The 12,635-nt window shown below is 37.8% G+C and overlaps 1 protein-coding gene across 1 annotated transcript in view; it reads left to right on the top strand.

The window, feature by feature from the left end:
• LOC126190528 (beta-glucuronidase-like) overlaps positions 1 to 8,933 on the top strand; it is a 138,518-nt gene extending 129,585 nt beyond the window's left edge. The window contains exons 11-13 of the mRNA XM_049931027.1: positions 6,377 to 6,553; positions 6,934 to 7,072; positions 8,634 to 8,933. Coding sequence (XP_049786984.1) covers positions 6,377 to 6,553; positions 6,934 to 7,072; positions 8,634 to 8,803 — 486 coding nt within the window. The 3' untranslated portion in view covers positions 8,804 to 8,933. The remainder of the gene's footprint in view (positions 1 to 6,376; positions 6,554 to 6,933; positions 7,073 to 8,633) is intronic.
• The last annotated feature ends 3,702 nt before the right edge of the window (positions 8,934 to 12,635 follow it).

Below are 12,635 nucleotides of genomic sequence, written 5' to 3'. Positions count from 1 at the left end.
CTGTCAGACAACCCCTACAACCCCCTTGCCTCGGCCCCTTCACAGTACTCTAAAGGGCCTTGACGATGTTTGACATTATGATAAAAGATTGCCCGCAAATCGTTTCTCTACACAGGCTCAAGCCTGCCTTTGTAGACTCCAATACCCTTCTGCCATCCCAGTTGGACTGCTCAAGCACATGTTCTTTTGACGAACCCCCTAACAAGTCTGTTCAACCTACGGTTGGGTTTTCCCCATCCAACAAGTCACCACCACAGTTCGTGGGTTCCTCAGGCAATTCATCATCATCATCATCCTCAGTCACAGGTTTTGAAGACATTTCAGGTACTAGAGACGCGGACACCTCGTCCTCTGTTTTGCGCTGCAAAGTACCACCTGATCGCGTTGATGACATGTCAATTATGGTGTTAGATAATCGTGTGCTTGTACTGCTCATCGACAGCACACACCCGATCCTCATTGAGGAACTCAGTGTCAAGATAGTGCACAGCTTGTCCCTCCCACAAGAGTATGACCCATCATGTGTTCGAGCTTTCATTTCTTCGGTTGGCTTAGTATGCATTCAGGAAGGCAAGCTCACATGCCGCCTCCTCTACCATACCACTACTCCCGAGTTGGCCGATGCATCATTCCCCGCTGCTAGTTTTCAGATTATGAGTTGGACTGGCGGCCGCCTGCTGCACCTTCGCTCACCAACCCGAAGGAGATGGAGCTTCTGGTTGTGCACCTGCCACCTCGCACCGCTCATGCTGACACCCACATGACCCCCCCCCCCCCCCAAAGGCTCATAGGCCATACTCCATACTGCGTGGGGGTGTGGGGGGGGTGGGGGGCGGCTGTGTGGCGTCAATAGGTCACATCGACCACACAAATTACAATCTTTGGAACATTAACTGCTCTGATGAGCTGCCATGTTTAATTCAGTCTGACTTTGTACTTCATGCAGTGTTCATGTGTATCAGTCTTTATGGTAATAAGAATATAATAGAGGGAAACATTACACGTAGGAAAAATATATCTAAAAACAAAGAAGATGTGACTTACCAAACGAAAGCGCTGGCAGGTTGATAGACACACAAACACAAACATACACACAAAATTCAAGCTTTCGCAACCAACGGTTGCTTCATCAGGAAAGACGAAGGAGAGGGAAAGACGAAAGGATGTGAGTTTTAAGGGAGAGGGTAAGAATGACTGCTTACCCTCTCCCTTAAAACCCACATCCTTTCGTCTTTCCCTCTCCTTCCTCTTTCCTGATGAAGCAACTGTTGGTTGTGAAAGCTTGCATTTTGTGTGTATGATTGTGTTTGTTTGTGAGTCTTTATGGTAAAATATATGTGTATAGAGAAAACTTTGGAACTGTTTATTACATATATTATGATCCATATCCAGAATCCCATATACTCATAATGTACACTGTTCAGCAAAAGCATCACTGCCGTAGTGACTAAGGCATCTGGCTGGGGAGCAGAGAACCTTCGTTTTATTCCCAGATGTATTCATCACGCTTCCTCCACACCTCACCCACCCCCTTTGAATAAAAACTCATAATAATAGGAGTATTAACGAAGTAAGTAAGTAAGACATAATAACAAAGTAGACAAATACATTTCTCAGATGACTTGGACTAGTAAAGAATTAAAATTTTAAGCCCCATTGTGTAAAATCATTTCAGAGTAAGAGTGCTGGGAAGACAAGTATTCTTGCATGTTATCACGGAAGGGAGAAAAAGAAACCCATGTAGTAGGTAGTATACATAAAATAATGCATTCATACATGGCACAATATTCCATCACAGCACATGGAAAGCTGTTACCTACAATTTTCCTCTGCTTATAAGATACTAATAATTAATTTGGCCTTCAACATGTAGAAGAGGTCAATCATATAACCAAATGATTAAAAAGGTTTACATCACTTGCTCCAAGTCCAGAAAATTGAAAACTTCAATTTACAAAACATATCTTGATTACATTGTAAACTTTTACATTACCAGAAACATGTTTTGTCTTATACTGAATTCCTGAAGTGGACAAACTAATACTGTCATGTATGAAAGCATGTTTGTAGATGATGAGATTCAGCTGCCTCATATGGTATAAGAATTACTACCAAATTGCACTCAATTGTGTCATCCCTGTAATGTTTGTTTTTATTGCCAAGTCAATTACTGTATGTAAAAGCTTCAAAACTGCAATGTACTTCTGAAAACCCAGCAAGAATTGCACAACTTCATGCATGCAATAACTATTCACAGCATAATTCATGATCAACTTCCAGTATCAGTTTTTCAGACAGTGTTATCATACGCTTGCTATGCATCACAATTAATTCTCAAGAAAAAAATATTGTAAGCAAAGTCAGTTTTTTGATGAATGTACGACAGTTACGATCCATCTAGTTGATTAAAGGAAACTGAGGGCACATAATAGAGTGAGCGAAAGAGTGAATGTAAAGTGGTCAGAATTAAATGTTTAATTCTTTACTAATGCAAGGTGTTTGAGAAATTTATTTTCCTGTCTTTTTGTTACTATTTATTGTTTTACTTACCTTATTAATTCTGCTATTACTACAAATTTTGAAAAGGGAAAAAATCTCTACAATTCATGTGGGACTCTGTCACAGGTTTTTTGCTACCCACCAGATACCTTGGTTGCTACATCAGAACCATTTGTGGTTAATGATGCATACCTGATGGGTACATAAGCAGCAGTCATAAACATTTCTTTCTTCAGTTACTAGGAAAATGAATGTTTGTAGACGATGAAAAATGCTCAGTTTTGAGTTATCTATTGCGTCTGCCAATTTTGAGTCAAGTGAGTGAACCTGCCAAATATTAACAGAATCATTTGGCCATGTCTAAGGAATTCCTCTTGTCTGTTGGTTTTTGGTGTAGGTGATATCATGTTCATATCTCTCTTGCTTTTTCCTATTCCATAGACCCAAAAATGAGATGATTCTCATCTGTGTGGAACATGTCAGAAAGTATAACATAAAAAACATAGAACATTTGAACAAAATACTCACTTCCCTGATCATCTGTCAGAAGGTTGTAAAGACATGCAAATACATAACAGTAAGCTGGAACTGCTGATATCTACAGAATTCTACACTGTCAGAACTAAACATAGTTATGCAATTTTAATGAATTTATGATATACAAGATACCTAGTCTTGACTGTTGCGACTTAATGCTTGAAATGAAACAATAACCAAACCAGTCGACAGTCTTGCACTAAAGTAAGCCAAGTCATTGTCATTTGCAGATATGTTATGGCCAATATTTTTGTGAATGAAAAAATAATTTATCTCATTGATTACTAATTAACCTATTACTGTACCTACTAATTAACCTATTACTGTACCTTTATTCAGGACAATGCATTGGCTTGCGAAAGAGCTTTCACAATGGGAAAACTAAGAGATTTGAAGTATGAGTTCTTGGGGATATCCAACCAAGTCCTTAAATTTGGTAGGCTGTGATGTTCACCAATCCCCACAGCTAAATTTGTAGGTGAATAATGTATTATGCCCAATGCAGAGTTTATTTCATCCATAGATGAGTATTTTGCTCTGGTACTGTAATTCAAGCATGGAATCTACTCAAGGGCAAATATGCCAGACAAAATGAATTGATGTAAAATGGACTGTCTCAAAATAACATGTGTCAACCTTGTGCATAAAAGCATCATCTTTCAATATGAAACCAAAAGCCTTTCACTTTGCCCTCATATTTCTGTGTTTGTTTCTGGCAGTGATAGCAGGATGTGCTACTGCTAAATGAGAGATATGGAATGAACATGGAGTTATCAAACTCTAATCAGATATAATTCCCTTGTAATATCCTAATGTTGTTATGGTAATATCAGTCATTGATAGTAACTTACACAAAAAATTTCAGTCTGTCCCAGCAAAGTTGATGACCATTATTCAGTTACAGAATGTGGTCTGGTGGTGGAGAAAGATGGGTGTGGGTAATACAAATGAGGACATTTCTTTGTATCATAGACCGTTTAAATAAAAATAATTTTGTATTAGTACCAGATAATTTAGGTATGAAGAATCACTTATAGTACGGTTAGCAGTTTCATAGAAAAGTAGTACAAATTTCTAATAAAATTCTACTGCAGCATGCATATCCAACAAAAATTTTCATAATCTTTCATGCCATTAAAAATAAATGTCTGAATGGTTTTTATGAAATCAGTAACAAAATAATTTTATTAATAAACTAAGTTACTTATGTAATAAATTTATTCATAGTGGTATTTTTTGAGATACGCTTAAAATGATTTTGTCAGGTCATTTCACAAACAGTTCACTATTGCCACCATTCTCAAAACAATTTTTTAAATCATGTGCAATATAATTTATATCATGTACTTCAGAAAAATTCAGAATCTTATTGAAAGATCTCAAACAAAATCTGAATAAATTCAGGATATATTTAAAGGCTTTCATTGGCACCACAGTTAGTGTTCAGATGCACATAGATGACACAGGTACCAAAATTGAGGGTAGGAAAACAGAGCAGAACTGTTGAACTCTGTTTTCAAATGTTCATTTACAGAGGAAGCTCCAGATGTACTGCTTGACTGTAATTCTCACACTACTGCAGAGACAAGTGAAATAGATATTAGTGTTAGTGTCACAGAAAAACAACTGAAATCAGACAAGGGCCCAACAGACTTCCTGTCAGATTTTATACAGAATTTCCAGCTCAGTTACCTCCCATTTTAACCATAATATACCATAGATTCCTCAAACAAAAATCTTTGTCCAGTGACCCAAAGAATGTGTGTATCAAATCCATCTAGAGAAGGGTAGCATAAGTAATCCACAAAAATTCCATCAAATTTCATTGTTGTCCATCTGTTGCAGAATCTTAGAACATGTTACGAGCTTAGACATAATGAACTATCTCAAAGAGAATGACCATCTGTATGGCAACAAGCATAGATTATAGATATATTTGTCATACAAAACCCAAGTCACACCTTTCTCACGTGACATCATCTCAAAGAGAATGACCATCTGTGTGGCAACAAGAATAGATTATAGATATATTTGTCATACAAAACCCAAGTCACACCTTTCTCACGTGACATCCTGGAAGTTATAGATGAAGAAAGTAAGGTAGGTGAAGTAGTTCTTGACATTCAAAAGGCATCGAATCACTGCCACATTAATGCTTATTAATCAAAATATTATCATATGGGGTACCACATAAAACAAAATTTGTTATTAGTTCGAGGATCTCTCAGAAGGAAGGTATAACATTTTATCTTGGCTGCAGACTCATTAACAGAAGCAGAAGTAACTTCAGACGTGCTTCAGGGATGTGTATCAGTACCCATGCTGCTTATGTTTATATTGATTACATTGCAGACACTATTAACAGTAACCTCAAACTTTTCACAGATGATGCAGTTATCTATAATTAGGTATTATCTGAAAAAAAGTTTAAAAAATAACCAGTCATATCTTGATAAGATTTCAAAATGGTGCAGACGTTAGCAACTTGCTTTAAATATTCAGCAGTGTAATGCTGTGTACTGGTACCATCCTATGACTACAGTATCAGTGATTCACATTTGGATTTGGTCAGCTCACACACCAACTGCATATAATAACTCTTAAGGATGTCAAGTGCAACGACAATGTGCACAGAGGCATTCATCCAGTCATTTTTCAAGCACTTCATATATGACTGCAGTGGGAACAATCCCTAACATACCTTCCATCATGCATTTCACAATGGTTTTCAGAGTATGCTTGTGGATGTAGGAGGCTCTCTAGAGACAAAGGAGCAGCTTAACTTGGTAGGAATGTACTATGACTGGGGATGAACTGTGGCTCATCAAGGAAACTATCATTACATTCCTCTGTTTACCCAGAGTCTGATATTCTCTCCACCAAGCAATTCATAGTGGTTTGCAGTTGTTGGTGTAGAGAGGTCTTTAGTGACATAGGAGCATCTTAGCTTGGCGGGGATGGACAGTTCCTGATAAATTATCATGGTATTGCTCAGTTTATTCAGTGTCAGACATCTGAGAAAGGCAACCTAGTAGCTCTTGCTGTAAAATAGTTCTCAAAGTTCTATGAAACAGTATATATACTTCAGAAGCCATGTATTATGAGAGCTCTACTTCATTGTATATGATACTTCAATATTTTATTTGTTGTAACACTTTTTTTTCTCCTTTAGTATAAAAAGTTTGGCATATTTTCATGGATGTTAAACATTTATGAAGCATGGAAGTCAGATTCTTTACTGACAGAAATGTCTGCAAGTAAGTATTGGTTATTTGTCTATGTCAACATTAAACTTAATGATTACAGTATTTAAATAATTCTGCCATGTTTCTGTCTGCAGAGTCAATATTTGGATATCATTGGAGTTAATCGTTACCTTGGATGGTATGAGAATGGAGGGCTTACTGAGACCATTGTGGAACAGTTACTGGTGGAAATTTCTTTGTGGAGGGCAAAGTACAACAAGCCAATAATAATAACAGAATATGGAGCTGATGCTATGGAAGGACTGCACTTGGTAAGGAAAACTGAATCAGACATTGTGTTGAATACTAGTTTAAAACTAGCACTTTGTTATATTTGACCTGACATAATAGTAGACTTTTAAGTTCATATCACCTGAACCAGTTGCACAAGTAACTTCAACAAATTAGAATGGTAAATGAAGATATGAGAAAGTAATATGAGCTAAAATCACTAGAGTTCATGTCGGTCAAGTAAATATTTTAATTGCTGCCTTTATCATCTGCTTCATTCTTTCTTTACACTTTTAGTTGTATACTTGATTATGACAAGGAAATGAAAGAACTAAGTACTGAAGCAGAGATGAGAATTTTAATAACCTGAAACTAATTTCTAAAATTCTACAAAAAATTATAAGGTTTTTCTTTAATACAGCAACCAAGTTACATCTGGTCAGAGGAGTACCAAGAAGCTCTGTTTTCTGAGTATTTCAAGGCATTTGACAGGCTCCGAGAAAAAGGTTATTTTGTAGGAGAAATGATATGGAATTTTGCAGATTTCAAAACTGCTCAAAGTAAGTAGCAAGTAACAATATTAATTATTCTGTAATTGATCCATCAACATGTATTTGAGTACACTATTTGCATTAAAAAATTATAAACTGACACATTACTTTTACTGCTTTTTAAAATATCCAATTTTTATGGTGCATTATCCTGCACATCTCTTTGATGACACTCTTTTGTTGAAATACTTTCACTGTGCAGAGTTCTCAAAAGACATTTTCTTGAAACACTGCTTAATATTGTGCTTGTACCTTTATAAGCTTGACACCAAAACCACACCTTCAAGAGTGAGGAAAACAATTAAAAAATGAAAACCACTGGAGGCCTACTCAGCTTGGACTAACAGAATAGCATGTTAAGATCACACAAAATGGTGACTGGCAGCTTCTTAATGTTGCCAGAGGGTGTAAGGGCATGGTCTTCTTCCAGGAGCCAATCTGAACACATTTTTTTGGATGTTGTCCTTGAACAGTTTGTTAATTGCCAACTGGGCAGCTTAAAATCAAGACAGCTGTGGAGTGGTGATTCTGTAGTAGGCTATTTCTCTGTTCCACTCTGGCAGATGACTGGCAGGTGTCAACCAGTATTTCAGAATGAGCACAAGATCAGAGATCATTTGAAGCCAACAAGAATTCTGTTGATGATGTCAGCTATGCTACAGGCATCTGCGAACATGCAAGTATGTCTGTCTGGCAAAACTGGGAGACTGAGAAGTACTCGCATGTTGGAACAGGAATGTTGCCTGTGACTGGGGCTACACAGCAAATCTGCTATAGTCAAATACCACCTTGATTATGTCTGACACAACAGTTTTCAAGAAGTGTATTTGACTGCCTGACAGCTATGGATGGAACAATGGAAAATAAGAGAGGCTATTGAAATAATTAAATGTGCAACATTGCAAACAAAGATAATGGTTACAAGTTGCTGACAGTTGGCTGCCAGTGAACCCAGTCCAATGGGTGGGCTTCACCAGGATAAACAAGTGGCAACAAGAGAATTTCCATGCAGCATCATCATCATATTGTTGCTGGGAAACACAATTACTGGTTAAGAGCTGCCAATTTGCTGTATTGTATAAATCATCTGTCAGAATATGACTGGCAAATAGCCTTCTGTACAACCACCTCTCCCTAGGCACCTTGATTTTGAAATGTCCAATGGCATTCCAGAACAATGATGTCAGTCATCAAATGACAACTGAAATAGGATGGTGTTTATGGAAGAACATCCCCAGAAATCACCAGTTAAGATTCCATGAAGAGAACTATTGCAAAGACGGCCAAAACATTGGTTTTATTATCACTGGCTGTGGAAGCTTATGCATTAAGCATGAATTGGAAATAACACACCACAAGTTACATAAGCTACTCAGACATTGATGGATATGTCACTTTTTATATGATTTTCTCCAGATAGTGACTATTTTATTTGTTGCAGAATGTGAGCCAATTACCTCCACTTTTTTGTATCACATAATATGAATCACTGTATAATATTATGGTATGTGCATGATATTTAAATATGCAAATATGAATATCAATTGCAGTACACACTGATTAATTGCAGCATACACACGTGTTGGTGGAAACAAGAAGGGAATCTTCACAAGATCACGCCAACCAAAGATGGCAGCAAATTTGGTGAGGCAACGTTATTGGTCCCTTGCAAGAGAAGATGATAATGTAACAGTTCCTGCAGATCTTACACCCTATGTCTGCAGTACTTGCCAAAAATAGATACCACTGTCCACACTGCAACCTGTACCTGTATCAGTATTCACAGTTCTTTACTTATGCTTTTATGAGTATTGCTTATGAAATAAGTTGTTAAATGACATCAGATTATTTCAAATAAACCTTTTGTAAATAAAACACAAATCCATGTCCTTTGTGTCTTTTTACAACCAACTACAAATTTGCATGTGTTTCTATACATAATTAGTTTGTCAAACAGTTAACTGCTATCAATACAAATAGTAAATTCCATAATATAACTAAAAAGTGGTAAACAATAGACGAAATTTGAGGAGAGACAACCAATAACATGAGGCTGAATAAAGGCCAGTGTTGAGGCATATTTCATACGAGGGTGGACTGGTTAAAATGCTGGAGTGTGGAGAGTATTGCAGATGTAAAGAGGCAGTTACATATGCGGTAAGAATCAGCTAGGGAATCATTAGTAGTGATGTTACCGTGTGTCAATTTTCAGTTCTTTGACCAAACTATAACACTTTTCAACCAATATGAACTGACTGCAGGTATTTTACATCACTTTGAAATGTCATGGGACATACTATTCTGACTCAAAAATTAGAAAGATGAGGTATAATGTGTGTACCACACAGCTACTTATGTTCCTATCTAGAAGATAAGAGGTTAGATTAGATTACATTAGAAATACTTTTCACTCCACAGATCCATAGGATACATAACATTTCAATAACAAGAATATACAGTACATCCCTATGAAAAAAAATGATGGCCTAATGTACCTTCCACTGATCACAAATGAAATGGTCCTCAAGGATGTAGAATAAGTAAAAAAATTAAACATTATTTCGTTTAAAATGTTATAAAAAACTTGGCACAAAACATGTAAATGTACAATACATTGAGGTGCATATGATAATTCTTAGGCTGTTGTAGTCATGTCTCATCAAACAGAAAAATTCATTTACAACTGTTGTTTAATGGATCACATTACTGCACTGAAGATATGCAGAGTCAGATTTTACATATCACTTATGTTATTTGAAATTTTTAATTATAAATATTCATCCCCCCCCCCCCCCCCCATGAACCATGGACCTTGCCGCTGGTGGGGAGGCTTGCGTGCCTCAGCGATACAGATGGCCGTACCGTAGGTGCAACCACAACGGAGGGGTATCTGTTGAGAGGCCAGACAAACGTGTGGTTCCTGAAGAGGGGCAGCAGCCTTTTCAGTAGTTGCAGGGGCAACAGTCTGGATGATTGACTGATCTGGCCTTGTAACATTAACCAAAACGGCCTTGCTGTGCTGGTACTGCGAACGGCTGAAAGCAAGGGGAAACTACAGCCGTAATTTTTCCCGAGGACATGCAGCTCTACTGTATGATTAAATGATGATGGTGTCCTCTTGGGTAAAATATTCCGGAGGTAAAATAGTCCCCCATTCGGATCTCCGGGCGGGGACTACTCAGGAGGACGTCGTTATCAGGAGAAAGAAAACTGGCATTCTACGGATCGGAGCGTGGAATGTCAGATCCCTTAATCGGGCAGGTAGGTTAGAAAATTTAAAAAGGGAAATGGATAGGTTAAAGTTAGATATAGTGGGAATTAGTGAAGTTCGGTGGCAGGAGGAACAAGACTTTTGGTCAGGTGATTACAGGGTTATAAATACAAAATCAAATAGGGGTAATGCAGGAGTAGGTTTAATAATGAATAGGAAAATAGGAGTGCGGGTTAGCTACTACAAACAGCATAGTGAACGCATTATTGTGGCCAAGATAGACACAAAGCCCATGCCTACTACAGTAGTACAAGTTCATATGCCAACTAGCTCTGCAGATGATGAAGAAATAGATGAAATGTATGACGAGATAAAAGAAATTATTCAGGTAGTGAAAGGAGACGAAAATTTAATAGTCATGGGTGACTGGAATTCGTCAGTAGGAAAAGGGAGAGAAGAAAACATAGTAGGTGAATATGGATTGGGGGGAAGGAATGAAAGAGGAAGCCGCCTTGTAGAATTTTGCACAGAGCATAACTTAATCATAGCCAACACTTGGTTCAAGAATCATAAAAGAAGGTTGTATACCTGGAAGAATCCTGGAGATACTAAAAGGTATCAGATAGATTATATAATGGTAAGACAGAGATTTAGGAACCAGGTTTTAAATTGTAAGACATTTCCTGGGGCAGATGTAGATTCTGACCACAATCTATTGGTTATGAACTGCAGATTGAAACTGAAGAAACTGCAAAAAGGTGGGAATTTAAGAAGATGGGACCTGGATAAACTGAAAGAACCAGAGGTTGTACAGAGTTTCAGGGAGAGCATAAGGGAACAATTGACAGGAATGGGGGAAAGAAATACATTAGAAGAAGAATGGGTAGCTCTGAGGGATGAAGTAGTGAAGGCAGCAGAGGATCAAGTAGGTAAAAAGACGAGGGCTAATAGAAATCCTTGGGTAACAGAAGAAATATTGAATTTAATTGATGAAAGGAGAAAATATAAAAATGCAGTAAATGAAGCAGGCAAAAAGAAATACAAACGTCTCAAAAATGATATCGACAGGAAGTGCAAAATGGCTAAGCATGGATGGCTAGAGGACAAATGTAAGGATGTAGAGGCTTGTCTCACTAGGGGTAAGATAGATACTGCCTACAGGAAAATTAAAGAGACCTTTGGAGAGAAGAGAACCACTTGTATGAATATCAAGAGCTCAGATGGCAACCCAGTTCTAAGCAAAGAAGGGAAGGCAGAAAGGTGGAAGGAGTATATAGAGGGTTTATACAAGGGCGATGTACTTGAGGACAATATTATGGAAATGGAAGAGGATGTAGATGAAGACGAAATGGGAGATAAGATACTGCGTGAAGAGTTTGACAGAGCACTGAAAGACATGAGTCGAAACAAGGCCCCGGGAGTAGACAACATTCCATTTGAACTACTGATGGCCTCGGGAGAGCCAGTCATGACAAAACTCTACCATCTGGTGAGCACAGTGTATGAGACAGGCGAAATACCCTCAGACTTCAAGAAGAATATAATAATTCCAATCCCAAAGAAAGCAGGTGTTGACAGATGTGAAAATTACCGAACTATCAGTTTAATAAGTCACAGCTGCAAAGTACTAACGCGAATTCTTTACAGACGAATGGAAAAACTGGTAGAAGCCGACCTCGGGGAAGATCAGTTTGGATTCCGTAGAAATGTTGGAACACGTGAGGCAATACTGACCCTACGACTTATCTTAGAAGAAAGATTAAGAAAAGGCAAACCTATGTTTCTAGCATTTGTAGACTTAGATAAAGCTTTTGACAATGTTAACTGGAATACTCTCTTTCAAATTCTGAAGGTGGCAGGGGTAAAATACAGGGAGCGAAAGGCTATTTACAGTTTGTACAGAAACCAGATGGCAGTTATAAGAGTCGAGGGGCATGAAAGGGAAGCAGTGGTTGGGAAAGGAGTAAGACAGGGTTGTAGCCTCTCCCCGATGTTATTCAATCTGTATATTGAGCAAGCAGTAAAGGAAACAAAAGAAAAATTCGGAGTAGGTATTAAAATTCATGGAGAAGAAATAAAAACTTTGAGGTTCGCCGATGACATTGTAATTCTGTCAGAGACAGCAAAGGACTTGGAAGAGCAGTTGAACGGAATGGACAGTGTCTTGAAAGGAGGATATAAGATGAACATCAACAAAAGCAAAAGGAGGATAATGGAATGTAGTCAAATTAAGTCGGGTGATGCTGAGGGAATTAGATTAGGAAATGAGACACTTAAAGTAGTATAGGAGTTTAGCTATTTAGGGAGTAAAATAACCGATGATGGTCGAAGTAGAGAGGATATAAAATGTAGACTGGCAAT

The sequence above is a fragment of the Schistocerca cancellata genome, chromosome 1 (genome assembly GCF_023864275.1).
Source record: "Schistocerca cancellata isolate TAMUIC-IGC-003103 chromosome 1, iqSchCanc2.1, whole genome shotgun sequence".
Classification (NCBI taxonomy): Eukaryota; Metazoa; Arthropoda; class Insecta; order Orthoptera; family Acrididae; genus Schistocerca; species Schistocerca cancellata.
Note: the sequence above shows the minus strand (reverse complement) of the source record. Positions and strands in the feature narration are given on the sequence as shown.